This window comes from Populus nigra, chromosome 19, assembly GCF_951802175.1.
Source record: "Populus nigra chromosome 19, ddPopNigr1.1, whole genome shotgun sequence".
Lineage (NCBI taxonomy): Eukaryota > Viridiplantae > Streptophyta > Magnoliopsida > Malpighiales > Salicaceae > Populus > Populus nigra.
Window position 1 is genome coordinate 6,126,678 of NC_084870.1, and position 26,956 is coordinate 6,153,633.

A 26,956-nucleotide genomic window follows, 5' to 3' on the forward strand; every position below is an offset into this window, starting at 1 on the left:
CCAAGAACTGATCATAAGAACCGACAAACAGGCATCGAGGAGAAGACGAACGTATAAGGAGATCAGAGCACCAAAAGATCAGACAAACAGGAACAGCAAACCAGAAGGAGAGCAGTTCGTCAGTACTGACACAGCATGAAGACCACACAAACCTACATATATATCCAATGAGATCCATTTAAATTAAACCAGCAAGATGGTCTCAAAGAAACCAGCATAAAAGAGCAAGGAAACAAAAGATAACGAATTAAAGAAAGCAACAAATTAAAAATGGACAAAAAGAAGCACCAGCAGGAACAATGACAGAGAAACAGAATGAACAGAAAAACCAATGAGCCAGACCTAAGAGGGAGGCATGAAAGAGAGTAAAAAGGAGAAGCAAATGAAGCTACCTACGCGACCCAAGCCAAAAAAAAACAGAGAGGATATGAAAGCATGGGAAGCCCTAGGACAACAGTAGCGTGATATAACAAAAAAACAATGAAACAGAACCTGAAATGATAAAACTTAAAAGGGCAAGTAAAGTCCATCTAAAATGAACAATAAAACTAACCAAACCAGAAGAGTGCTGAAAATCACCAACTTGTCAACTACCGCACAGCTTGTGAGCGAAAAAAAAACAAAGAGACCTGGAACTGTAATTCCCCAGTCAACAGTCTAGATCATGCAGACGTCCAATCAAACCCAATAATGAGCAGCTCTTCCAATGTTAAAGAGCGAAGGGCCCAGCCAAGTGGGCATTGCATTTAATGCATAATCATGATCCCGGGTCGTTTACTCTAAGGTAACAGACACGACCGAATAAAATAACCCCACCCACAACCATTTTCAGTTGTGTTTTTTTTTTTGTTTTATATTAACGTTGTTGTTGGTAAACATGCTTATAATTCTTAATTTTACAGGTTTTAAAGTTAATATTTATATAAATTTTTAGTAGTTTTAAGATTTATAATATTCAAATTAATAATTTTTGAAAAGTAAATTTAAAATTTAATTTACCTTTCTCAAAATTATTTTAAAGTTTATTTAGTTGATGGTTTGATGATTTTTTTAAAAGTTATGTATTTAAAGTATAAATTATATTTTATGAAAATAAAAAAATATATGTATTTTATATGAGTTCCATACAAAAATCAATCATATATCCAAACGAAACACCTCCACAAAGCCTGCCCTGCAACCTCAAGCCGCTGCCAAATCCCATCACAGCCAGTGCACAAGAAGCTGAACACACAACACCCAAAAAAACCCAGCCCTCCAAGGCTCAAAAGGAAGCGCCAACAACCCAAGGCGCGATGAGAGCAATGGAAAGCCGCACCAGTAAGAAAAGCAAAACCAGCCGAGAAAAAGATAAAGTCGCCACCATAACTGAACCACACTGCACGGTGAATGGTTTGGAATTATAATATCGACAATGATTTAAAGTATTTTTTATTTAAAAATATATTAAAATAATATTTTTTTAAAAAAAGTTATTTTTAATATTGATCAATTAAAATAATCTAAAAATAAAAAATAAAAAAAAACTTTAATAAAAAAATTTCAAAATTTAAGGGCTAGAATCATCCCACAACCTTGGAAAGATGAGGCAACTGGATGTATATTGTGCAATTCCACAGTTAACTGAGTTACGGCCCTATGGGAGCAGTTTTTGTCTTTGCGGAATAAATCGTGATTTTTCAAATTATGATTTTTTTTAATATAAAATTATGATTTTTTTATTTTTTTATTTTTTGAATTGTTTTGATATATTAATATTAAAAATAATTTTTTAAAAATAAAAAATATTACCTTAATATATTTTAAAAAAAAAAACAATTTATTTAAACACTCTAAAACACCCCTTATCTACAGTATCCACGTAGTATTTTTCCATACTGTTTAGAGTTTTTTTTGTTAATTGTTCACTGGACAGGATGTGCGTTTGATACAAAAAGAAAAGGAGAAGATGCGCCGTGGTGCCCAGAAAGCAATAAATGGTTCAACAACTGGATTAAAATTCATAAGTTGATATTGTTGAATAATTAACGACTGATCAATATCACCATGTTTTTTGTTCACCCAATATCAAGATTTGTCCCTCCTGTAAAATGAAAAGTTGACACAAGCAAAGAAGCTTGTTTACACATGGTACGTACATATGTAATCTCAATTTCCCTTACTATCTCCCCCCTTTCAGACATGGAACGGCAGCGGCCCAACATGTTCTACAAGATAAATAAACTGACTCGGCTTCAATATATCTCTCTCTCCCTGCTTCTGGCTTGCCTGTTTGGTAATTACATGATGGAGCAAGAAGGGTCCTGATGGGGGTGAATCGGATAGATATAGGTCTGAGGCATGCCTCCAACATACCCGGGCCAAGCAACCGGCTGCACTGCTGGCTCTTCTTTCTTCTCTTCTTTCTTTTCTCCCACGGCTTCTACACTTGCTAACTCTGCGTAGCCTACTTTCTTTCTCAGCAAATTTGTAAGTTGTACTGCATCAACTCCATCGCCTACCACCTCTATCTGGCTCTTATCTTCCCCACCTAAACCAGCAGATTCAACACCTACAGAATCACAAAAAGATATATAAACCCGTCAACAAATTGATCATCTGAATTTACCCACAAATGCATGGTTTCTATTAGGTATTTCGATTCTAAAACTTGTGTGCATGGAAGGTTTTGTTCACCTGAAAGCCCAACTGCAATCTGCAAGGCTTTGGAGCGGGACTTCGGTCCCTTCCCCGTCACCTTGATCACTATCTTTTGCTGCAATGATTTAGCATGATTAATCATTAACAAGAAAGTAATATACATAATATTTTTACGAACAAGCTAGTAATATACTTGTGTTCTGATCGCAAATTCATACCTTCATGGTCTTGGTTGTTGGAAAGATGGTGATATGTAGGGAATGAGGAGCTGTTTACAGTCCAGGAGACACCAAAAGTGATGGTTTTGGTCTTTTGGGGAGGTTTTGAAGAAACAGAGGAGGGAGTAAATTAATGCTCTAGTTGTTTGAAGATGGAAATCTGGGAGGCAGTTCTTGCTATTTATATAGGAGTGCATGGGCTAGAGAGTCTGCTTGAGGAGATTTCTGTGCAAGTTCTCAAGGAAGCTCTGATTCCGATTCGCTCTTCTTTCAGTTGACAAAGTAAACACACGGCATTTCGTTAATTTGGGGTCCTGCTTATCAATGACCTAGCTCAGATCAAGACCTAATTAATTTTAATCACCAAATAAATAAATAAAAAAAAACAAGACAAGTTGGCTAGATTTGTGTGGGATCTTAGAAAAGACCGCTAAAGTGTTTTTATTTAAAAATAAATTAAAATAATATTATTTTTTTATTTTGAATATTTATTTTTACACCAACATATAAAATTACTAAAAAATCCAATTTAAAATAAATAAAATTAATTAAACTTTTTTTTAAAATATTTTTTTAAACGCAAAAATAAGCAATCCCTTCTAATCTCCATACAAGGCTTGTGTTTGCAATGAGAGAGTAAAAACAAGTAGATGGTTTTTTTTTTTTAATTTGTAAAACACACGAATCCTGCTTATAATTAATCTCGGCAGTAAATATTTTCAAAACCAAGTTGTGGCATGTCATAGTTCGCGTTGCTCTCGGCCGAATTATTTTAGTCGATTAAAGAAAAGGAAGAAACGGATCCACAGTTCATCTTGCAAGCAGCACCGAGGAAGGAGTCTGCAAACCAAATCGATTTTTAGTCTTTAATAACACTAAATTACTCCTAAAAGGGGCCAGGGAAAACGAGAACGCTGAAAAATCAACAGCAAAGTTCAGAAAAATGGAGTGCAGCAATAGCAGAGCAGAGCTACATCGAGATTAGGTGGCTATCATCATCAACCTCTCTCTTTCCCGATGTGCGTGATAAAAGAACATAGGAGTAACTAAACTGCATTTGATAAAAAGCTGTGTACGTGTGACTTTTTCTGGAGAGAAACAGGAGCGGGTAAGGGGCAAATTAGCCAATTTAATACATCGAACCCCTCTTCTTGTAAAGACGACTTATTAGTCTTTGTATTCTATATCATCGTCATGCATGCATTACGGGTCAAATGAATTATTATTTTTAATATATAAAAAAATTATCTAGTTATTGTTGACGTTTTTCTATTATAAGAAAATTAAAACTGCGTGAAGGCTCATTCAATGCTATATAATTAATTTAATAAGTTTAAAGATAACAAGCTTGAATAAAAATATTATTTGATTTATAAATATTCAAGATATTTTTTTAAAAAATTATTAAAACGACAACATATTAAATTGATATAAGAAACCTGAGTTCATCTGCTAAATCCGTAACCTGAATTGTGAGACCATGATAACCCTGTATAAAACAAATTAAAACAAATTATGAAGCTCAATTGTCAGAAAATTTAATGTTAAAAAATAAAATTGAAAAAAAATTAAAAGTAAAAAAATAATGATTTGAGTTATCCTGTCAAATCTGTTACCCGGGTCATGAGATCAGGATAATCTCATGGAACGTTAATAAAAAAAAACTTGAGTCAGCCTGAGTTAACCAGCTACATGACCAAGATCATGAGACCGTGACAACCTCATTGAAAGCAAATAAAAAATAAATTATAAAACCTAATTCTCAATAAACTCATTGTTAAAGGTTAAAATAAATAAATAAATTCAATCTAAAAACAAGATATAATAAAACGACCCGAGTCATAAAATCATGATAACCTTATAAAAGATAAATCAAAATAAATCATGAAGCATAATTCATAATCAACTTCATGTTGAATGATTAAATTAAAAAAAGTAAAAAAAAAAACTAAAGTTAACATGTCAAACCCGCAACATGAGTCATAATACCGAAATAACTTCATAGAAAACAAACCAAAATAAATCATGAAGTCTAATTCTCAATCAACTCAATATTGAAGGTTTTAAGTAAAAAAAACTTGAATCAATCGAGTTAACCCGACAAACTCATGGTATAGGTTATGAGACAGAGTTAACCATTAATAAAGCAAATCATAATAGATTATGAAATCTAATCTCTAATAAACTAAATGTTAAAGTATAAAATTAGAAAAATAAATATAGATTCAGAAAAGAAAAGAGAAAACAAAGTTAAAGAAAGAAAACACTATTGAAATGAATAAAACTTTGTGAGGGAGTGCATAGTAAAAACACTTTCTCTTTTAGTTTATACTACTAACTATTTGACCCATGTTCCTCCGTGATTTGAATTTTTTATATATAAAATAATGAATATGAAAGCTTTTCCAATGTGTTTTTTATATAAAAAATTAAAAGTGGAAATAAAAAATAATATATATACATCTAATAAAATAAATTAAGAATGTGTGTTAATAAATAAATAAAAAGTCTTTAACAATAAATAAAGATGAAAATTAAAAAAATTAAGAGTCGGATATAGACAAAGAAATTCAACTTCGCAACTTGAATCTTTGGCACGGTTGGGTTTAACAACTTTATTCACAAAAAAACAATTTTTTATTTAACTAAATGATAATAAAAATGGAGACACATGCAATTGATTAAATAAAATAAAAAGCAAAACAATGTTATGCAAGGTTACACATCTTAAAAATATTATCTGAAAATAAATATTTTTTATTTTTTGAAATAAATTTCATTTATACAAAACATAAGAAAATAAATGAATTAGAATAATCTCTCAGAAAATTAAATGCATATAAAATAATTAAAAAATAATCATTGTTTAAAAAATGATAGATAAAAAAAATTAAAAGAGAGGAGTATTAATTTAAATATAAATTTTAAAATTAATTTTGAAAAATACATATAAAAAGACATTAATTGTTTTTTTTTAAAAAGAAAAGGCCAGGCACTGCAGGGTTTGACAAGCCAGGACAATGCGCTTGACCCATCCAATAAGGGCCCGCGCCTATACGAGGAGGCCTGTTTTCTCATTGTCTACCCAAGACACCTGGAAAACATCTTAGACAACTTGATAAATCCATTCATGCCTTTAAAAAAACCAAAAAACCATCCCGAAACTCGAAATCAACCCAAAATAAAAAATCTTAACAAGCTCATATATGTTTTTAGGCAATTTCAAGGTAAAAAAACACCTACTATGAACTCCCTTCATCAAATGGAACAATTTAATACTAATATCAAATGTTTTTGCTGCCAAATTCAGTGCAATAGAAACTCTCTCTCTAGTGTTGAATTCTAGCGTTTTTCTCTTACCTATCTCAAACCATGAATGAAAAAATAACAAAAATAAAGTTAGAGATCAAAATTGATTTTGCCCTTAAATTTTGAAAACTAAAGAGATCCAATATTTATAATTTAAAAAGTATGAGTACTATAATAAATATTTTACCCAAACTTTATTAAAGCTACCCATTCCCTTCTGTTTCTCAATTTGATTCCTGATCTTTTGATACCACTCTTCCCTAATAGATTGACCAGTAATTTGGTTCAATAAAGGTCAAATTATATATATAAAAAAAATTGTGTTAATAGTCTATCAACAATACCAAGTGAGGGGATCCACAATACATTTTGCACAATGTATTTCCCGTGCATTTTTTATTTATGGTTAATAATAATAATTTTCCTTCGAAATGATTGGATATATTTGTGAGAAAAGATTCCCTTCTCTTGGGTTGAGTATCTATCTAGTCAAACTTGGGCCATGCTGTTCCGATCCTGCTCGAGCTATTATAGCTACCTAGAAGGAAGGCACGATGTAATCATTTAAAGGTGATGGATCCACTAGGGTACACATATAATCGGGTATATTAGAATATATCTCTGTTTATAGTGTCTAATGTGAGGGAGTAAGTCCATAACTTGAACTTAAATTACAATATTTTCATAATAGATACATCATTAATGCATTAAATCATGAACCCATGGTAATGATCTCTCAAAAAATTAGGAGTAAAGATTATGTATTGAATAATCAATTAATTTTTTAATTTTAATAATTTGATTTATTCTTTATTAACTAAGGTGATTGATAAATTGTACCTGATAGATTAAAGTGATTGGTAACTGATACTTGTAAAAAATCTTCTCTAGTAGATGTAGGGACTCTCATACATTTAGATAAATATCTTTTTAAATAAAAAAAATAAAATGATATTTAAAAGAGATAAACTCTGAAAATATATATACTATAAAAGTTAAAAATTAATACACATACTATTTGAATACCCCGCTAGTTGCATGCGGGTTAACACCCAATAAAAAAATAACTTATACATAATAAAATAAATATTATTACATAATTAGTATCATCCTTTTCTAAGGTAGAAACCGTATCCAACTATTAAATAAATTCTATCATTTGTAATAAAAAATAACTTAATGTAATAAAAAATGACATTATCTGCAGGATAATTTTCTAGGAGGCAAAACTAGAATAATCTCAAATCATAGAAAAACATTAAAAAAAAGCTCACATTTACGTTATTCTAGATTTCAAAATTAATTCCAACGTAATCGAATCAGTTGCATGAGCATGAAGAGTACTGGTGGTAAAGATGATTATCCTAACAAAACATAAACCAACTGTTATGCAATTTCTTCTGTTTACGCTTTTTGGAAATTAATCTAATTAGGAAGCCACTAGCTATTTGTTTTCTCGTCAGGACTCCACCGGATTTTGGCATCTCAACTCCTTATTAGATTCTTGAATGACTATTTATAATAGTGCAGGTTCTTGTTTATTTGTCTGATTTCAGAAATCCCCTCTCTTTCAGCACTACAGTGTTAATTCACCCGAAGCAAGGAACGGCGAGCCTTTATGCCCTGGCTTGACGTCCTGCTTTCTGAGGGCTTAATTATTTCTTGCTGCCATTCGTATGAGATCAAGGCTTAATTAGCTGTTATTTGAGCCCTTTTACAGCTATTTGTTCTTCAATTAGGAATCCCTTATCTAAAGAGGAAAATCTGTTCATCAAGTCGGGAAGATTCGGTCAAACGGTTTAAAGTTCGTATTTTGGTGACCAGATCTTATTCCAACTCACTCTCACTCATCTCATCTTTAACGTTTTGCTATAATCTAGGAGTAATTTTATCATATCTGTTCCAAAGTCGTATAAAAATCTCCTCGTTGATATATTTAATTAATTACATCATTAGGTGTTTATATCAATGAAAAATAAATAAATAAAAAAAGTTGTCAACTCTCAACAGTTCATGGAAGTTTTTGTCCTTGTTTTATACACGTAAAAATCAGAAGAAAACTTTGGGGCCCTTGTTTTCACGTTTTTAGCATCCTTCACGACCAGAAGTAAAGGCCGGAGTGGAAGCATACTTTGTGGATCAATAAGCTTCTTCTCTGGAGCTGTTATCAATGCATGTGCAGTGAATATTGCAATGCTGATCATAGGACGGTTACTTCTAGGTGTAGGCATTGGATTCAACAACCAGGTATGCTCAATGATCCCTAAGCCAAAAGTATTTTGTTTACAGCATTTTTTTCCTACAGGCAGTTTCCTTGTATTTGTCAGTGTTAGAGAATAATATAAATCATATCCTGGACCTCACCTAACAGCTTAAACTTTTAGGTTGAGATGGTTCCTTGACATGGTATCAGAGCCTTGATGACCAAGTGATCACGAGTTCGAATATCACCATCCCCATTTATTTGATAAAAATTAAGCACAAAGTAAAGTGGGCCTGTGCAAGTTTCAAGCCCAAAGGGCTTTCACTTGAGGGGGTGTGTTAGAGAATAATATAAATCATATCCTGGACCTTACCTAACAGAATGTCAAGAAACCAGGTCCAGGATATGATTTATATTATTCTCTAACAGTCAGAAATGTCTCCTGCAAAAACCCGTGGGCGATATAACCAGCTGTTTCAACTAAAACCTGCTTAGGGATCCTAGTAGAAAATCTTGTAAATTACGGAACTGAAAAAATCCATCCATGGGGTTGGAGGTTATCTCTTGGTTCAGCTGTAATCCCTGCAGTTTTAATGATTGTAGGTGCTATTCTCCTTCCTCTGAGACCCCCAACAGACTTGTAGAACAAGGAAAGTTAGAAGAAGGAAGAAAAATATTAGAGGAAGTTAGAGGTACAACGAATGTTGATGCTGAGTTTGCTGATCTTATTGATGCAAGTAACGAAGCAAAAGCCATAATGAACCCTTTCAGGAATCTCTTAAGACGGAAGAATCTTACCCAATTGATAATTGGGGCCCTGGGAATCCCAATGTTTCAACAGCTCACTGGAATGAATTCTATATACTCTTCTATGGTCCTGTCTTCTTCCAAAGCTTGGGTTTTGGGGCAGGAACCTCTCTTTATTCATCAACCATTACTAGTGGGACACTTGTTGTTGGCGCGCTCACGTCAATGGGATTAATCGACAAATTTGGCAGAAGAACTTTTTTTATTGAAGCTAGTATTGAAATGTTCAGCTACATGGTAAGTCAGGCTCGTTTAAATCTTTAGCATATCTCTAGGGCTTGAATACTAACTCAATTGTTTAATCTGCAGGTGGCTTTGGCAGTAACTCTGGCCCTGAAGTTCGGACAAGAAGAAACTCTCTCGAAAGCAATCAGCGTGCTCCTAGTCGTTATCATTTGCTTGTTTTGCTTTGCTTATGCAAGGTCTTGGGGTCCTCTATGGTGGTTAGTTCCAAGCGAGCTCTTTCCATTGGAGGCAAGGTCAGCTGGACAAAGTATTGTGGTCTGTGTCAACATGATCTTCACAGCATTGATAACACAATGCTTTCTCGTGTCTCTCTGCCATCTTCGTTATGGGATTTTCTTGTTATTTGTTGCCATGGTTGCCTTAATGGGCAGCTTCATCTTCTTTCTCCTGCCAGAAACAAAGCAAGTCCCAATAGAGGAGGTATACCTTCTCTTTCAAAACCATTGGTACTGGAAGAAAATAGTAGGAGATGGCACCAATGATGATGAATTGGATGGAAAGAAGCGACAAGCAACTTAGAATACATCTCCAAAATCGGGGAAAACATCTCCTTGTCAAGTTCGTTGTTTAAATTTTTTCCTCTAGAGTCCAAGACTACCATTCTGTAGATAATCTCGTCTTTGGTTAGGCATTTCTATGGATAAATATAAAATAAGTCCTAATAATAATTTTTAGCCAAGCATTTCTGGGAAAGGTTTTCCACTCATTTTCTTTTCTTGAATTAAGTTATTTTAAGAATGAAATTTTCGTATAATCAAATTCACATATAAACCGGAATCTGTGGGGATCTTACAACACACCTTAAATTAGATAGAAAAATATAAGAATGAAAGAGAAACGAATTTGAGAAAGGAAGAAGAGATCTCTAAAAGTTCTGTTGTGTCCATAAGGGATTCCTATTTCTAAGACCATAACCGTTGTAAAGACACTATACATTTCCCCAGTTGTAAAAAAGTATTCACCAGCTTTTCATCAACATATGTAACAAGGTCGATGCAATCTTTGTTTATAAGGGATTTGTGCAGATGCCTGTCTTTGATGGTTAAAAAGAAATAAAAAAATGCTATGCCAAGTTCTTTGGGCATCTAAAAGGGAAAATAATTTGGACTGAAATTTTTGCCAAGCTAATTTTCTATAGTTCCATAGAAATCAGGGGAGCAAGACATCAATTTCTCAACGAGTCTTTCCTTTACAATAGGTACTCCGATGAGAAAACATTGGCGCACTAGTGGTTTTATAGTAAAGATAAAGTGCTATTCAATTTTCAATACAAACATATCTCAACTGAGTTGATTTCATAAATTTGACCCTTGGTAAACTCAATGTCCAATGCCTGAATGCAATCTTCGTCTGCTACAATTCTGCTAACCTCTCCAACAAGCTTATCTCCTGTGAATCCAAATAGCAATTCAATAAAAAGAAGAGACACGTGAAAGAGAAGGAAATATCAGAAAGGTTGGATGCAATTATGCAAACAAGGGCATACAGAACATTAGAATTTCTTTCAACGTGTTATGGAAAGATTGAAAGAATTGGGTCCAAAAGATCAATTAGGAAATAGTTCTGATGTTATCTATTTCATGATCAGCTTGAGAAAACTAAAGCGCCAGACTTTTTCCAAAAATGGATATCAGAGGGCAATGGTCAAGAAAAAACACCAGAGAAATAAGCCAACAAGATAGTGTTGATGCGTATTATAAGCCAATAGCAGCATTATCCTTAAGCTCGTATAAAAGCATTGCTGTATCATGTTTGTTTAAACCAAGGAATGTAGTTTTATGACAAAAGCATTGTTGGAAAAAGATGTACTAAATTCCAAGCTGCACTCTTCACATCTCAAATGAACACTAAGAAGACATCCATTGCCCATTCTGCCGATCGTTTAGCTATAACACTAGACACCACAGTCTCCTTTCCTGATAGTATCTTATTCACCAGAGTGTAAAGCATGTGCCTCAATGGCCAGTGGGTGATAGTTCAATAGTGATTCTGCAAATTATTTCAATAGCGCCTCAAAGGCAGGTCTCATGACTTGGTAATCCTGTTTGCCTGTACTCTGTCACTCCTGATATGCTTGACATGTGTAATCCTTAAACAAGCACTGTAATATTTGATTGCTCGTGAAGTGATGCACCTGACTTCACATGCTTGTTTTTGCTTTTCTTTTAGGTGGCTAGCAGGGGGGATGGTGCTCCTACTGTTTCTGCCTGACTTCACATGTTTCTGCCCAGTGATGTGGTCAGCCAAGCATTGATAGCAGAATCATTTAGTGGGAATACCCAAAGCTTTTGACTTGTTCATCACTTGTGATCATATGATGTCAGGAACACACATCCACCACCAACCCATTCCAGATCATATGAATGAACTTTTTTCTGGTCTGAAACGAGGAATAAATCCCATGAACCTTTCCGTATTTGATTGCTAGAATTGATATAATTTTTCTCATGTTTTCCTGGCAGCAATGGATATATCTTCCGACCTTACAAATTTGGCAGGACTCCAGTAGCAGTGATATCTGCTGGAGTAAAATCCGTATTAGATATTCCCAGAACCCTATAATATTTGGTAGATATCATCTTTTTTTACCCCATTTATCATCAGAAGCAATTCAACTTCAGCTGTTCATATCAGTTTTAAATAAACAGGAAACTCAGGGCATTTGTGTTGCCGCTTATAAGATCAATGAGTCTCCTGCATTTTTCACGGAGAGAAGTGGTTGCAAGGTACACCCTTTCTCATGGCTCACATTCTCTTTTCAAGCTCCATCTGATTTCAATTTGCAAAATGTGAAAATAGCTAAATCTGTTTGGTTCGTTGCAATGTATACCCATTTTCTAGGATTGCATCACTTGACAACTTTCTGCCTGAGAAAAGAAAAAGAAAAAAGAAAGAGTGTTTAAAATATATATATATATATATATATATATATATATATATATATATATATATATATATATTTTAATTTACTTTCTAATTTATTATCTAATCTCGTGAATAGATTACAGGTTTTGTAGATGCACTCAGGCTTACTTAGACTTTGTTTGGTTAGGCGGTTGCGTCCACGTTTAGCTGCATCAATAAATTGCAATGTGTTTGGTTAACAGAGACCACAGTTTTTTATACATGGGTTCCACACAAATATGCGTTCGAAACGCTGGTGTAGCAAAAGCAAGTCTGACTTGCTTTTCGTCGTGGCTGCTGTTCTGAAAACGTTGCTTACAATTCATGTTCATTATCCAAAAAATAATTAGCTCAATCTGTCCTCCTCCACTGTCTCCTCCTCCACTGTGGCTTCCATCGTCTGTCCTCCTCCACTGCTTCGCCTCCTCCACTGTGCTCCATCGTATGTCCTCCTCCACAGCTTCGACCTCCACTGTGCTTCCCTCATCTCATGGATTTGTCCTCCTTAACGCAGCTTCCGTCTCTCAACCTCACACAGAACCATCTCCTTTCTGCTGCATTTTTCTCTCTGCAATCTTCCCCTGCTCTCTCCACTCTGCTTCCCTTTGTCATGCCAAGCTCAACTGAGCAAGGTAAGAAAAAAACCAGCAATGTCAGCAGTGGAAACTTCAATCTGGACCAGCCAGAGAATGGAGCATACAAGAAAGCTAAAGGCACAAGCTCCTTTAACTTAAATAAGAAAGAAAGGAACGACACCCAGACATGTTTGATGATACTCCCAGACACCACCGAGGAGCTTGAAGTGGACCCAGCGATAGAGCCAGAGGAGGAGCCCGAGTTGTATTCAGAACACCACTGTTCACTGAACAGTTTTTTGTTTTTTTTTTTGAAACACCAGCACAGTTAATTGATTTTACTTACACTGTTCACGTGAACGTGAACAACAATTGTTTTTTGTTTTTTTTTTAAATTAGTTTAAGGTGAATTAAATTTACTCGTATTGTAATCTTAATTTTATTCTTGATAATATTTTATCTAATTTTGTAGTTCTTGTCGGATGAATTTTGTACGTAATAGAATTGTAGATAGTTTTTTGTTAAAGTAATTTTTTTTATATAAAGTGTGATTTATTTCATGATGTAATAGCAATAGTTAAATCCACAATATTTAAATTAAAAATCACCAATATTAATATATATTTTTTAAAATTATTTTATAACCTTAATTTCAAAAGCATTCTTAATCAAATACATTAAAACTACTTTTTCTTCAACCTTAATTTCAACCACAGTTTTAACCAAACACCTATTTTTTCAAACCAACCTCAACTAAAAGTACTTTTTATAAAACAACTTTTTTCAAACCACAATTACAACAGCTACCGCAATACCAAACACACTCTTAGACTTTGTTTGGTTAGGCGGTTGCGTCCACGTTTAGCTGCGTCAATAAATTGCAATGTGTTTGGTTAACAGAGACCACAGTTTTTTATACATGGGTCCCACACAAATATGCGTTCGAAACGCTGGTGTAGCAAAAGCAAGTCTGACTTGCTTTTCGTCGTGGCTGCTGTTCTGAAAACGTTGCTTACAATTCATGTTCATTATCCAAAAAATAATTAGCTCAATCTGTCCTCCTCCACTGTCTCCTCCTCCACTGTGGCTTCCATCGTCTGTCCTCCTCCACTGCTTCGCCTCCTCCACTGTGCTCCATCGTATGTCCTCCTCCACAGCTTCGACCTCCACTGTGCTTCCCTCATCTCATGGATTTGTCCTCCTTAACGCAGCTTCCGTCTCTCAACCTCACACAGAACCATCTCCTTTCTGCTGCATTTTTCTCTCTGCAATCTTCCCCTGCTCTCTCCACTCTGCTTCCCTTTGTCATGCCAAGCTCAACTGAGCAAGGTAAGAAAAAAACCAGCAATGTCAGCAGTGGAAACTTCAATCTGGACCAGCCAGAGAATGGAGCATACAAGAAAGCTAAAGGCACAAGCTCCTTTAACTTAAGTAAGAAAGAAAGGAACGACACCCAGACATGTTTGATGATACTCCCAGACACCACCGAGGAGCTTGAAGTGGACCCAGCGATAGAGCCAGAGGAGGAGCCCGAGTTGTATTCAGAACACCACTGTTCACTGAACAGTTTTTTGTTTTTTTTTTTTGAAACACCAGCACAGTTAATTGATTTTACTTACACTGTTCACGTGAACGTGAACAACAATTGTTTTTTGTTTTTTTTTTAAATTAGTTTAAGGTGAATTAAATTTACTCGTATTGTAATCTTAATTTTATTCTTGATAATATTTTATCTAATTTTGTAGTTCTTGTCGGATGAATTTTGTACGTAATAGAATTGTAGATAGTTTTTTGTTAAAGTAATTTTTTTTATATAAAGTGTGATTTATTTCATGATGTAATAGCAATAGTTAAATCCACAATATTTAAATTAAAAATCACCAATATTAATATATATTTTTTAAAATTATTTTATAACCTTAATTTCAAAAGCATTCTTAATCAAACACATTAAAACTACTTTTTCTTCAACCTTAATTTCAACCACAGTTTTAACCAAACACCTATTTTTTCAAACCAACCTCAACTAAAAGTACTTTTTATAAAACAACTTTTTTCAAACCATAATTACAACAGCTACCGCAATACCAAACACACTCTTAGAGTCCGTTTGTTTACGCGGTAGAGATTACGTTTCAATCAAAACGCAGGAGCCAAGCGTTTGGTAATATCACACACGCTAAAAATAACTGGTGGGACCCATGCCAATTCACGTTTTGAACGCGAAATTGGCGAAGCAGCCCCAGGCTGCTTTTTTAAATTTTGCATTCGCGTGCACAGTGCAATTCACTTGCACTGTGCACGCAAACAGTGCAAATTCACTTGCACTGTCGCGAACAGTGCAAGTGAATTGCACTGTTCACTCGAACAGTGCAAGTAAATTGCACTGTTCGGGTGATTTATTTTTTTTTTATTATTTTTTTTTAGTGTGTATAGTTTTTGTATATTTTTTTTTAAAAAAAACTAGTTTTACATTGTCATGTAAACAATATTTTTTTTCTTGAAAAAATAGTATAGAGTGAATTAAATTCACTCGCACTGTAATATCAAATTAATTTTATTCCTGATAATATTTTATCTAATTAATATCAAATTAATTTTATTCCTGATAATATTTTATCTAATTTTATTGCACGCTCAAAAAATTATAGAAACTGTAGTTCTTGTCAAATGAATTTTGTACGTAATGGAATTGTAGATGGTTTAATGGCATAATAAAAAATATTTTATATAAAGTATTATTTATTTCATGAAGTAATAGTAATAGTTAAATCTACAATATTTAAATTAAAAATTATCAATTTTAATATATATTTTTTAAAATTATTTTATAACTTTAATTTCAAAAACATTCTTAACCAAACACATTAAACTATTTTTTATTCAACCTCAATTTTAACCATAGTTTTAACCAAACACCTATTTTTTCAAACCAACCTCAATTAAAAGTACTTTTTATAAAACAACTTTTTTCAAACCACAACTACAACAGCTACAGCAATACCAAACACACTCTTAATGCATAATCGTGATCCCGGGTCCTTTTCTCTGGGGTAACAGAAACGACCGAAATAAAATAACCCCACCCACAACCATTGTCAGGTGTATTTAGTTGGATGGTGTGGTGATTTTTTTTTAAGTTATGTATTTAAAGTATAAATTATATTTTATGAAAATAAAAAATATATGTATTTTATGTGAGTTCCATACAAAAATCAACCATATATCCAAACGAAACACCTCCACAAAGCCTGCCCTGCAACCTCAAGCCGCTGCCAAATCCCATCACAGCCAGTGCACAAGAAGCTGAACACGCAACTCCCAAAAAAACCCAGCCCTCCACGGCTCAGAAGGAAGCGCCAACAACCCAAGGCGCGATGAGAGCAATGGAAAGCCGCACCATTAAGAAAAGCAAAACCAGCCGGAAAAAAGAGGAAGTCGCCCCCATGACTGAACCACATTGCACGGTGAATGGTTTGTAATTATAATAGGGATAATGATTTAAAGTATTTTTTATTTAAATATATATTAAAATAATATTTTTTTATTTTTAAAAAATTATTTTTGATATTAATTTATTAAAACAATCTAAAAATAAAAAGTAAAAAAAAATAGTAAAAAAATACAAAATTTAAGGGCTAGAATCATCCCACAACCCTGGAAAGATGAGGCAACTAGATGTACTGTGCACTTCCACAGTTAACTGAGTTATGGGAGCAGTTTTTGTCTTTGCGGAATCAACCGTGATATCTCAAATTATGATTTTTTTTTAATCTGAAATTATTTTTTGAATTGTTTTGATATATTGATATTAAAAATAATTTTTTAAAAATAAAAATATTATCTTAATATATTTTTTTTTAAAAAACAATTTATTTAAACACTCTAAAACACCCCTTTATCTACAATATTTTTCCATACTGTTTAGAGTTTTTTTTTGTTAATTGTTCACAGGACAGGATGTGCGTTTGATACAAAAAGAAAAGGAGAAGATGCGCCGTGGTGCCCAGAAAGCAATAAATGGTTCAACAACTGGATTAAAATTCATAAGTTGATATTGTTGTGTTGAATAATTAACGACTGATCAATATCACCATGTTTTTTGTTCACCCAATATCAAGATTTGTCCCTCCTGTAACATGAAAAGTTGATACAAGCAAAGAAGCTTGTTTACACATGGTACGTATATATGTAATCTGAATTTCCCTTTACTATCTCCCCCCTTCCAGACATGGAACGGCAGCGGCCCGACATGTTCTACAAGATAAATAAACTGACTCGGCTTCAATATATCTCTCTCTCTCCCTGCTTCTGGCTTGCCTGTTTGGTAATTACATGATGGAGCAAGAAGGGTCCTGATGGGGGTGAATCGGATGGATATAGGTCTGAGGCATGCCTCCACCATACACGGACCAAGCAACCGGCTGCACTGCTGGCTCTTCTTTCTTTTCTCCGACAGCTTCTACACTTGCTAACTCTGCGTGGCCTACTTTCTTTCTCAGCAGATTTGTAAGTTGTACTGCATCAACTCCATCGCCTACCACCTCTATCTGGCTCTTATCTTGCCCTCCTAAACCGGCAGATTCAACACCTACAGAATCACAAAAAAGATATATAAACCCGTCAACAAATTGATCATCTAAAACTTGTGTGCATGGAAGGTTCTATTAGGTATTCCGATTCTAAAACTTGTGTGCATGGAAGGTTTTGTTCACCTGAAAGCCCAACTGCAATCTGCAAGGCTTTGGAGCGGGATTTCGGTCCCTTCCCCGTCACCTTGATCACTATCTTTTGCTGCAATGATTTAGCATGATTAATCATTAACAAGAAAGTAATATACATAATATTTTTACGAACAAGCTAGTAATATACTTGTGTTCTGATCGCAAATTCATACCTTCATGGTCTTGGTTGTTGGAAAGATGGTGATATGTAGGGCAGGAGCTGTTTACAGTCCAGGAGACACCAAAAGTGATGGTTTTGGTCTTTTGGGGAGGTTTTGAAGAAACAGAGGAGGGAGTAAATTAATGCTCTAGTTGTTTGAAGATGGAAATCTGGGAGGCCGTTCTTGCTATTTATATAGGAGTATGCTTGAGGAGATTTCTGTGCAAGTTCTCAAGGAATCTCTGATTCCGATTCGCTATTCTCTCAGTTGACAGGTAAACACACGGCATTTCCTTTGGTCCTACTTATCATTGACCTAGCTAGAAGACCTAATTAATTTTAATCACCAAATAAAAAAGAAAGAAAGAAACAAGACAAGGTGGCTAGATTTGTGTGGGATATTTGAAAAGACATCTGAGATGGTAATTTTTTCATGTGTTTTTATTTAAAAATAAATTAAAATTAAAATTAAAATATATTTTTATTTTTAACACCCACAACCACAAAAATAAACAATCCCTTCTAGTCTCCTTACAAGGCTTGTGTTTGCAATCAGAGAGTAAAAACAAGTTGATGGTTTTTATTTTCTAATCTGTAAAACACACGAATCCTGCTTATAATTGGTCTCGGCAGGAAATATTTTCAAAATCAAGTCGTGGCATGTCCTAGTCCGCGTTGCTATCGATCCAATTCTTTTAGTTGATTAAAAGATAAGGAAAAAATGGGATCCACAGTTCATCTTGCATGCAATACCGAGGAAAGAGTCTTTGCAGACCAAATCGATTTTTAGTCTTTAAGAACACTTTAATTACTCCTAGAAGGGGCCTGGGAAAATGTGAACGCCGAAAAATCAACAGCAGAGTTCGAAAATGAAGTGCAGCAATAGGAGAGCAGAGTTACATTGATTGTGTGGCTATCAACCTTTCTCTTTCCTGTTGTGTGTGATAATATATATATATATATATATATATATATATATATATATATATATATATATGAAAAAGAATGGAGGACTTAGAACATGTTTGGTAACGTGGGAGCGTCCACGTTTCCTACGGTTCCATTGAAATAAGCTGTTTGGTTAACAGCTACCTACGTTTTCAAACTCTATGGGACCCACACGAATTGCGTTCCAAACGCAGGACAAGCAAAAGCAACTAGTTGTTGCTTTTGCCGTGGCTGCTGTTCAGAAAACGCTGCAACCTTTACCAAAAAATTAATTTCAGCCCTATCTGTCCGTTGCATCACGGTCGTCTCCCCTCCTCCACATTCGCCTCCCAGAGCTCTCCTTCTCCACGGCTGCCCTCTTCTCAAAAAATCAGTACTCCTCATCACATTTTCAGTACACACACTCTTCGTCCATTATCTCACGCAGGCTGTCACCAGTGTTTGTAGCCGAGTGTAGATCAAGCCCATCTGCCACAGATCCGCTGCCATGATGAACTCCTCTCGCGGTTGAAGAAGACACGCACTGAACCAGGTAATTTTATTCGCACTTGACCTAACAAAAATGTATAGATCTTGCCTTATAAGCTAAAACAAACTGTTTTCTCTAACCAATATGTTCTCTTGCTGTGTGTTTTCTTTGCCGGAACCAAAGAGAGCATCGAAATCAGCCTCCTGGAAAGCTCAAGCATAAGCATCTTACCAATCTCTGTCTCTGTTGCACAAGAAAATTCACGGTCAGTTGGTCTGTTTCGGTTGCACAGTTACTTTATATCTCTGATTCTCTTTTTACATGTGCTTTTGGCTGTGCGTGGTGTGAAACCATCAAAATGTTAACATTTCCTTACACTGTTATGCATAGCTAGGCACAAATACATGTGCTTTCGTGTTAAAGACTTTGGTTTTGATGTGGGTTTTTTATTTAAATGGGAGCTAGTTAGTCATTACCTGCTTTGTCTCTGCTAAATTTGGTTTAGCATTAGTAGAATGATGTTTTGTTTTTGTTTTAAATTAGTAAATTTAATCAAGAAAAGGTTAATCATTGCTGTCAAGGGAAGGTTTCAAGAGAGTGGAGTAATACCTTTTATGTTAGCTAGAATTGCTGCAAAAAAATTTTTTGATCAACTGGGACAGGATAAAAATTATAACATAAAGGATGCGATTGCGGAGTGTGGAATGTGAAAAAAGGATGGTCTTTTTTTTGCAGGAAAGAAGAGAGCATATGATTTTGCAATATGTGGATATTGGTGTTGTGGAAATTAAGAGTTTCTTTTGCACCGGTTTATTAGTTTAGAGTGGCAATTTAAGTTTCCAGGACTGGATTTTTTTGGTTGCAATTGTATAACATGAAGGGAAGTTTCAAAGTATTAAGAGGGGATGACAAAAGTTCTGGTTTATAATATATATATGAAGGGCTAAGATTGTGTGGGGATTTTGTTGTTGCAAGGAAAGGGAGATGGTGAGTTAAATCTGTTGGTTTTTTCTTGTGTTTGTACTTGATATGCTTGTAAATAGTCTTCGTTCACAAGTCTCATAGTGACATATAAGCTTTCTTTTTTAGAATATAAACTGAAGGTTTTCTTTGTCTAAACTTCTACCAACTGTAATACTTTATAGAGCACATATTAATATATTATCATTATATTCTTTGGCATTAAATTTGAATAAATATTAGTAATACTAGGCAATGCAAACATTGGCTTGTTGAAACATTAATGGAAATAAACCTAGCAATTACAGTGTTAAGTTGATTATGTTAAGTCTATGTTCTCAATTTGCATTTTAGGTTGCGATTTATTAATTAAGATAGATTGTGCATTCCATGTCCTTTACATCGCCTCCAAGAAATTAACCTGTTAATTATATATTAGGCAAAACATTTTAACCGATAACATGGACGATTCTCAATCACAAGATAAGGCTTGTTGGACTAGAGAGATGTTGCATGCTTTTTGTGACATATGTATTAAAGCAATTGAGCAAGGTATGCGACCCAACACACATTTCGACAAAGCTGGGTGGAAATATGTTATGAATTGCTTTAAGAATCAAACTGGCCATGCATTAACGAAAGCACAATTAAAGAATAAGTGGGACGGAATTAAAAAAGATTGGAGAATATGGAAAAAGTTGATTTCCGAAACAGGAGTAGGCTGGAGTGCTGAACTGGGAACAATTGCGGCTCCTGATGAATGGTGGAAAGCTAAAAACCAGGTCTGTTTTGTTCAGTATGTTTAGAGCTGTAATAAACTGTTTGATTGCATGCTTTTACATCATTTTTTATGCATTTTTTTCTTCATTGTCCCTTTATTGTAGGAGATACGCGGAGCAAGAAAGTTTAGGCATGTTGGCATCGATCCAACATTGTGTTGTAAATATGATATCATGTTTACAAACACTGTTGCTACCGGTCAGTATGCTTGGGCTCCATCACAGGGTCTGAATTCTGATGAAGATGGTGTCGGTCAAAGGCAAACTAACGCAGTAAATGAGGACCCTCATCTTCAGGAAGGTAGTGGAGATTCTGAGGAGGATAGCCTACCAAATTTTGTTGCCGATGTCAATAATATGGTGGCTGGTGTCAATTTTTCCAACAGCACAAGCAATCCCACTAGTAGTAGTGGGAAGAGAAAAGGTGTGCAACAAAGTTCCCAACAAAATTTGAAAAAAAAAAGGGCTGCCGGAAGGGGATCACATTTGTTATCGCGATTAGATAAGTTAGTTGATAGTGTGTCTACCAAGAGTGAATGCACGTCAACTGTTTTGGATAAAAAAGGATGTAGCATAGAAGAGGTGATGAAGGAGTTTCACTCCATTGAGGAAGTGGTGTTCGACAGTGAGCTGTATTGTTTTGCAACTGAGTTTTTCATGGTTAGAAGTAGGAGGGAAATGTGGGCAGCAATGGGTGATGTGGACCGAAAATTTCAGTGGCTGAAATTAATGTTCGATCGAAGGGCAACCTACAGACCTTGAAGTAAGTTTACATTTGATTTAGGGAAAAATAACAGTTATGTATGTTATTTTGTGTTATATGTTGCAGCAATTAAATTTTGTTGTGTGTCATATGTTTCGGTAATTATTGCATGCATTTCATATCTCAAGTGTTTTTGAATGTTTAGCACACTTCTAATGCTTGATTTGTATTCCAAAGAGCCGTTAACATGTTGTATGGTTATGTGTTTTCTCACAGTTAAAAGTCCACAAAAAGGTTGGGTGCATGAGGTGTTGTTGCAGCTGTAGAATTGCCAAATGGTTGATGCAAACGGTTATGCCTTTGCTGTTTTTTTCCAGGTTTCTTAACTTGTAACGTATCATATGTTGAGCACTTCATTTGTATTTGTAGTTGTCGGCTCATTGGTTATGTTTGAGATGTTTTTAACAGCTATTATTGTACCTTTTACAAGCTGTAATTGTAGGTTTCATGTTGACTTCTATAGACTAGTTTGAATAGCTGGAACACTTTGTGTTCAGTTTGCTTTTTCAGCCTTGAATTTCATATTGTAACTTGACAGATTTCATGGTTTTTTATGAGTTGAATGGCAACTGATTGGTTGAATGTTAGTTGACTTGAATTGCTGCTACAGCCTTGAATTATTGTTCCTTACTTGAATGTTTGATTGTGGGTTGAATGAGAGTTGCTGGGTTGAATGGTTGGTCATGGTACAAATACTGGTTTGCTGATGGGTATGGCAGTAAATATATGTTCGTTTGTGCTGTGTGTGTGTGTTTCTATTTAAGATGCATTATCATTCCAAAGCATTTTCATTGGCTGGCCATAAAATTTGCAAGCATTCCCACGTGTATTGAGGGCTGTTTTCAGAAGGTTTTGTTGTTGTTTTTACACTGCAACGTCAACTTCATTGACTTTAGAAGGTTAGTTGTTGATTTTAAGGCTATTTTTTAGTTAATACAGCTTTATCTTTATGTTTTGTTATCAAATTTAGATGGTAAATCCGATAGGGCTGCTATTATTGTCAATAAAGCAAGTTTATTTTTTGTTTTTTCCCTATTTATACAGCAGTCCCTTATCTTTAGTTTTTTTTCCTCATGAAACCTTAATGGCCTGCCACCACATATTTCAAGCATGCCAACATGTATAAACACTGTTTTGAAGGTTTAATTTAAGTTTGTGCTGTAAAATATTGAATGCGTTACTTATAAGTAAAATGTGTGTGATTCGTTGGGGTTGCTTCAATTTAAATGTTTTTTGCTTAAATTAATTTCGCCGTAAATAAGTTCGATTATTAGGGATTGATGCAATGAAGATGTTTTAGGATAAGTTAATGTCGTCATTAATGTTTAAAATAATGTAAACAAATTACGCAGTGAAAACTGTCATGTTACCGTTACGTTGCTAGTTGAAAATTACAATTATTGTTTTGTTGAAAAATATTGAATGAGTTACGTATAAGTTAAAGATGTTCGATATTTAGCGCTTCATCAAGCATAAATGTTTTGTGTTAAGATCGTTGTTAACGACACAACAAATCAAAAAATATTATTCAATGAACATGTATTATTTACTGATACTCTGCAGGTTGGAAATTGATATTAAGTTGTGTTTTTAGATATGGATCCGAATTGGTTTACTGCGCTTTTTGATGACCATTATGAAAATGTTATGAATAATGCTGGTCGATATGTGTCGGATGGGTTTGCCGGTACAAGTTCAATAAGTGGTTTTGGAGGTAGTGTCGGTGATGGTTATGGGAACTATAACAGTGAGGTTCAGGACGACGACCTAAATCAACAGGATGACAATGACGGTGGCGATTTATTCTGGCATAGAGAGTGTGATCGAACTAAATTAGTCATATGCACTGCTGGAGCACTGACGATGTATTACAATACGTATGTTTACAAAGAGCCATGTATGAATTCATACAACACTGGCATGCGATGGTTGACGGAAATTTTAAATGGGCATTGGATGCGTTGTGTGAACATGTTTCGGATGGATGCGGACACATTGAAGAGTTTGGCTTTAGAGTTGGAAACGATGTATAGGTTGAAACCGTCTAGACGGATGAGTGTTATTGAGAAAGTAGGCATGTTTCTCTACACTTTAGCTCTAGGTGCTTCAAATAGGGAGGTGCAGGAGCGTTTTCAGCATTCAGGTGAAACAGTTTCCAGAAATTTCAAAGAGGTTCTTCGTTCTGTGTGCTTGCTAGCAGCTGATTTCATTAAACCAGTAGATCCGGAATTCACAACAACACCATTGGAAATTGAAATGAATCCGAGATACATGCCCTATTTCAAGGTAAGCAATACTCTGTACAAGTAGTTAAATATTTCAAAAGGTTACAATCAAATATTTAAGTGTAATTAAATTGTCTTCGACAACAAATTTTTTGTTTTTGTAGAATTGCATTGGAGCGATTGATGGAACACATGTACGTGCATGTGTTTCACAAGAAATTCAAATACCATTTATTGGTAGAAAAGGTATACCGACGCAAAATATAATGGCAGCATGTAGCTTTGACATGCAATTTACATTTGTTTGGGCTGGGTGGGAAGGCAGTGCTCACGATACACGAATATTTTATGAGGCGATTGGAAATACAAACATACAATTTCCGCGGCCACCGGAAGGTATTAACCCGAAAAAAAATATGGTTGTTGTTCAGCTGATCTAATTTCTTTTTTTATAAAGTATTTTGTAAGCATTAAACAATTAGTACATTTATGCAGGGAAGTATTATCTCGTTGATTCGGGATATCCGAATGAATACGGTTACTTGGGTCCATATAGAGGGGAGAGATATCATCTTCCAGAATTTCATCGACGAGGACAACCGCGAAGTCGGGAGGAACTATTCAACCGAGTCCATTCATCATTACGATGTGTTATCGAACGTACATTTGGAGTTTGGAAGAAAAGATGGCGAATCTTGCAAACCATGCCTGAGTTTCCTTACAAATCACAAGTTAAAATTGTTGTCGCATCAATGGCGCTGCACAACTATATTCGACGGAAGTCAGACCAAGATGTTGCATTCAACAAGTTTGATAGCCATCCTGATTTCGTTCCTCCAGATACTTTTCCCGATGTCGTTCCACAATCACAAACAACTGGACACCAGAGTGCGTCGCGTATGGATTATATTCGTGATGCCATTGCAAATAGTTTGATGGGGCAATAATGTTTAATTGTAATAACAAATCAAGCTTTTATTATTTTGCTGGTATATATGTGGACAAAATATTTTATTTTCTCTTAACACAAAGAATTATTTTATTTATGTCATTTTTCGTCATTTTGTGTACCAAAGCAACCGCAACCACAGGTTTAACCAAACATGTTTTTAACAACAATAAAGTCAAACCACACTTTTAACCAAACACTCAAATTATATACACAAACCACAGAAAAAGTGCTTTTTGAAAAAATCACTTTTTTCCAACCGCAACCACAACAGCAACAGCAATACCAAACATACCCTTAGTGTATTTGATAAAAAGCTGTGTGTACGAGTGACTTTTTCTGAAAAGAAACAGGAGCGGGTAAGGGACAAATCAGCTAACTTCATATATCGAACCCCTCCTCTGGTACAGACGACTTATTAGTCTTTTTATTATATCATCGTAATGCGATACATTACGGGTCAAATGTTTTTTTTTTTAACATATAAACAAAATTATCAAGGTATTGTTGACGTTTTTCTAGAGTAAAAAAATTTAAAACTGTGTGGGAAGTTTCATTCAATATAATATAATTAACTTATAATTGATAAAAGTATTGTTTGATTCACAAACATTGAAGGCAATTTTTTTAAAAAAGAATTAATATTAAAACAATAATATATTTAATTGATTTTGGTCAACTTAGAATAATTTGTCAAATCTTTAACCTGGATTAAGAGATCATGATAACCTTGTCTAAAACAAATCAAAACAAATTATGAATAAAAAAAATTGATTTGAACTAACTTGTTTAATCTGTGGCCAGCGTCATGAAATTATGATAACCTCATGAAAAGTAAACAAAAAAATTCAACACGGGTTAACTTGCTAAACTCATGACCAAAGTTATAAAACCGTGAAAACTTCATTAAAAACAAATCAAAAACAAATTTTAAAACTTAATTTTCAATAAATTCATTGTTAAATGTTAAATAATAATAAAAAATTCAATCTTAAAATATGATACAATAAAATAAATTATAAAATCGAGTTTTTAATCAATTCAATATTAAAAATTTTAAATAAAATAAATATCAATTAACAAAAAACAAAAAAAATTCAAGTCAATCAAGTTACATAAACTTATAATTCAGGTTTTAAGTTTTCAATAGAATGAAATCTATATACTCTTCTATGCTACTGTCTTCTTCCAAAGCATGGGTTTTGGGGCAGGAACATCTCTTTATTCATCAACCATTACTAGTGGGGCACTTGTTGTTGGCGCGCTCACGTCAATGGGATTAGTCGAAAAATTTGGCAGAAGAACTTTTTTTATTGAAGCTAGTATTGAAATGTTCAGCTACATGGTAAGCCAGGCTCGTTTAAATCTTTAGCATATCTCTAGGGCTTGAATACTAACTCAATTGTTTAATCTGCAGGTGGCTTTGGCAGTAACTCTGGCCCTGAAGTTCGGACAAGAAGAAACTCTCTCGAAAGCAATCAGCGTGTTCCTAGTCGTTATCATTTGCTTGTTTTGCTTTGCTTATGGAAGTTCTTGGGGTCCTCTAGGGTGGTTAGTTCCAAGCGAGCTCTTTCCATTGGAGACAAGGTCAGCTGGACAAAGTATTGTGGTCTGTGTCAACATGATCTTCACAGCATTGATAGCACAATGCTTTCTCGAGTCTCTCTGCCATCTTCGTTATGGGATTTTCTTGTTATTTGCTGCCTTGGTTGCCTTCATGGGCAGCTTCATCTTCTTTCTCCTGCCAGAAACAAAGCAAGTCCCAATAGAGGAGGTATACCTTCTCTTTCGAAACCATTGATACTGGAAGAAAATAGTAGGAGATGGCACCAATGATGATGAATTGGATGGAAAGAAGGGACAAGCAACTTAGAATACATCTCCAAAATCGGGGAAAACATCTCCTTTTCAAGTTCAGTGTTTAATTTTTTCCCTCTAGACTACAATTCTGTAGATAATCTCGTCTCTGGTTAGGCATTTCTATGGATAAATATACATTAAATCCTAATAATATTTTTTAGCCAAGCATTTCTTGGAAAGGTTTTCCACTCATTTTCTTTTCTTGAATTAAGTTATT

The 26,956-nt window shown here is 34.5% G+C and overlaps 5 protein-coding genes and 1 pseudogene across 5 annotated transcripts; 4 read left to right on the forward strand and 2 right to left on the reverse strand.

Annotated features, from left to right (window-relative positions):
* Positions 1-1,989: 1,989 nt before the first annotated feature.
* On the reverse strand, positions 1,990-3,136 carry LOC133680632 (heavy metal-associated isoprenylated plant protein 16-like). Its single transcript, XM_062103663.1, has 3 exons — positions 2,859-3,136; positions 2,677-2,755; positions 1,990-2,551 (listed from the first exon to the last, which is right to left on the reverse strand). The coding sequence occupies exons 1-3, from the start codon at positions 2,862-2,864 to the stop codon at positions 2,280-2,282; spliced, it is 357 nt and encodes a 118-aa protein (XP_061959647.1). The 5' UTR covers positions 2,865-3,136; the 3' UTR covers positions 1,990-2,279.
* LOC133680137 (sugar transport protein 14-like) lies at positions 3,011-10,102 on the forward strand (annotated as a pseudogene).
* Positions 10,103-16,935: 6,833 nt separating this feature from the next.
* Positions 16,936-17,959, reverse strand: LOC133680576 (disease resistance protein Pik-1-like). The gene is made up of 3 exons (XM_062103592.1): positions 17,800-17,959; positions 17,618-17,696; positions 16,936-17,493 (listed from the first exon to the last, which is right to left on the reverse strand). The coding sequence occupies exons 1-3, from the start codon at positions 17,803-17,805 to the stop codon at positions 17,234-17,236; spliced, it is 345 nt and encodes a 114-aa protein (XP_061959576.1). The 5' UTR covers positions 17,806-17,959; the 3' UTR covers positions 16,936-17,233.
* A 2,665-nt stretch (positions 17,960-20,624) lies between these two features.
* On the forward strand, positions 20,625-21,704 carry LOC133680138 (L10-interacting MYB domain-containing protein-like). Its single transcript, XM_062102959.1, has 2 exons — positions 20,625-20,945; positions 21,048-21,704. The coding sequence occupies exons 1-2, from the start codon at positions 20,625-20,627 to the stop codon at positions 21,702-21,704; spliced, it is 978 nt and encodes a 325-aa protein (XP_061958943.1).
* A 1,597-nt stretch (positions 21,705-23,301) lies between these two features.
* LOC133680139 (uncharacterized) lies at positions 23,302-24,877 on the forward strand. The gene is made up of 3 exons (XM_062102960.1): positions 23,302-23,991; positions 24,095-24,326; positions 24,426-24,877. Exons 1-3 carry the CDS (start codon positions 23,302-23,304, stop codon positions 24,875-24,877), a joined length of 1,374 nt encoding a protein of 457 aa, XP_061958944.1.
* A 1,207-nt stretch (positions 24,878-26,084) lies between these two features.
* On the forward strand, positions 26,085-26,907 carry LOC133679329 (sugar transport protein 14-like). Its single transcript, XM_062101883.1, has 2 exons — positions 26,085-26,224; positions 26,297-26,907. Exons 1-2 carry the CDS (start codon positions 26,153-26,155, stop codon positions 26,678-26,680), a joined length of 456 nt encoding a protein of 151 aa, XP_061957867.1. The 5' UTR covers positions 26,085-26,152; the 3' UTR covers positions 26,681-26,907.
* The last annotated feature ends 49 nt before the right edge of the window (positions 26,908-26,956 follow it).

Coding starts and splice junctions, on each gene's coding strand:
- LOC133680632 (XM_062103663.1), bottom strand. Junction 2,552..2,676: donor GATTGCAGTTGGGCTTTCAG/GTGAACAAAACC, acceptor GTGATTCTGTAG/GTGTTGAATCTGCTGGTTTA.
- LOC133680576 (XM_062103592.1), bottom strand. Junction 17,494..17,617: donor GATTGCAGTTGGGCTTTCAG/GTGAACAAAACC, acceptor GTGATTCTGTAG/GTGTTGAATCTGCCGGTTTA.
- LOC133680138 (XM_062102959.1), top strand. CDS start 20,625: ATGGACGATTCTCAATCACAAGATAAGGCTTGTTGGACTAGAGAGATG. Junction 20,946..21,047: donor GGTGGAAAGCTAAAAACCAG/GTCTGTTTTGTT, acceptor CCTTTATTGTAG/GAGATACGCGGAGCAAGAAA.
- LOC133680139 (XM_062102960.1), top strand. CDS start 23,302: ATGGATCCGAATTGGTTTACTGCGCTTTTTGATGACCATTATGAAAAT. Junction 23,992..24,094: donor GATACATGCCCTATTTCAAG/GTAAGCAATACT, acceptor TTGTTTTTGTAG/AATTGCATTGGAGCGATTGA. Junction 24,327..24,425: donor ATTTCCGCGGCCACCGGAAG/GTATTAACCCGA, acceptor ACATTTATGCAG/GGAAGTATTATCTCGTTGAT.
- LOC133679329 (XM_062101883.1), top strand. CDS start 26,153: ATGGGATTAGTCGAAAAATTTGGCAGAAGAACTTTTTTTATTGAAGCT. Junction 26,225..26,296: donor TTGAAATGTTCAGCTACATG/GTAAGCCAGGCT, acceptor TTTAATCTGCAG/GTGGCTTTGGCAGTAACTCT.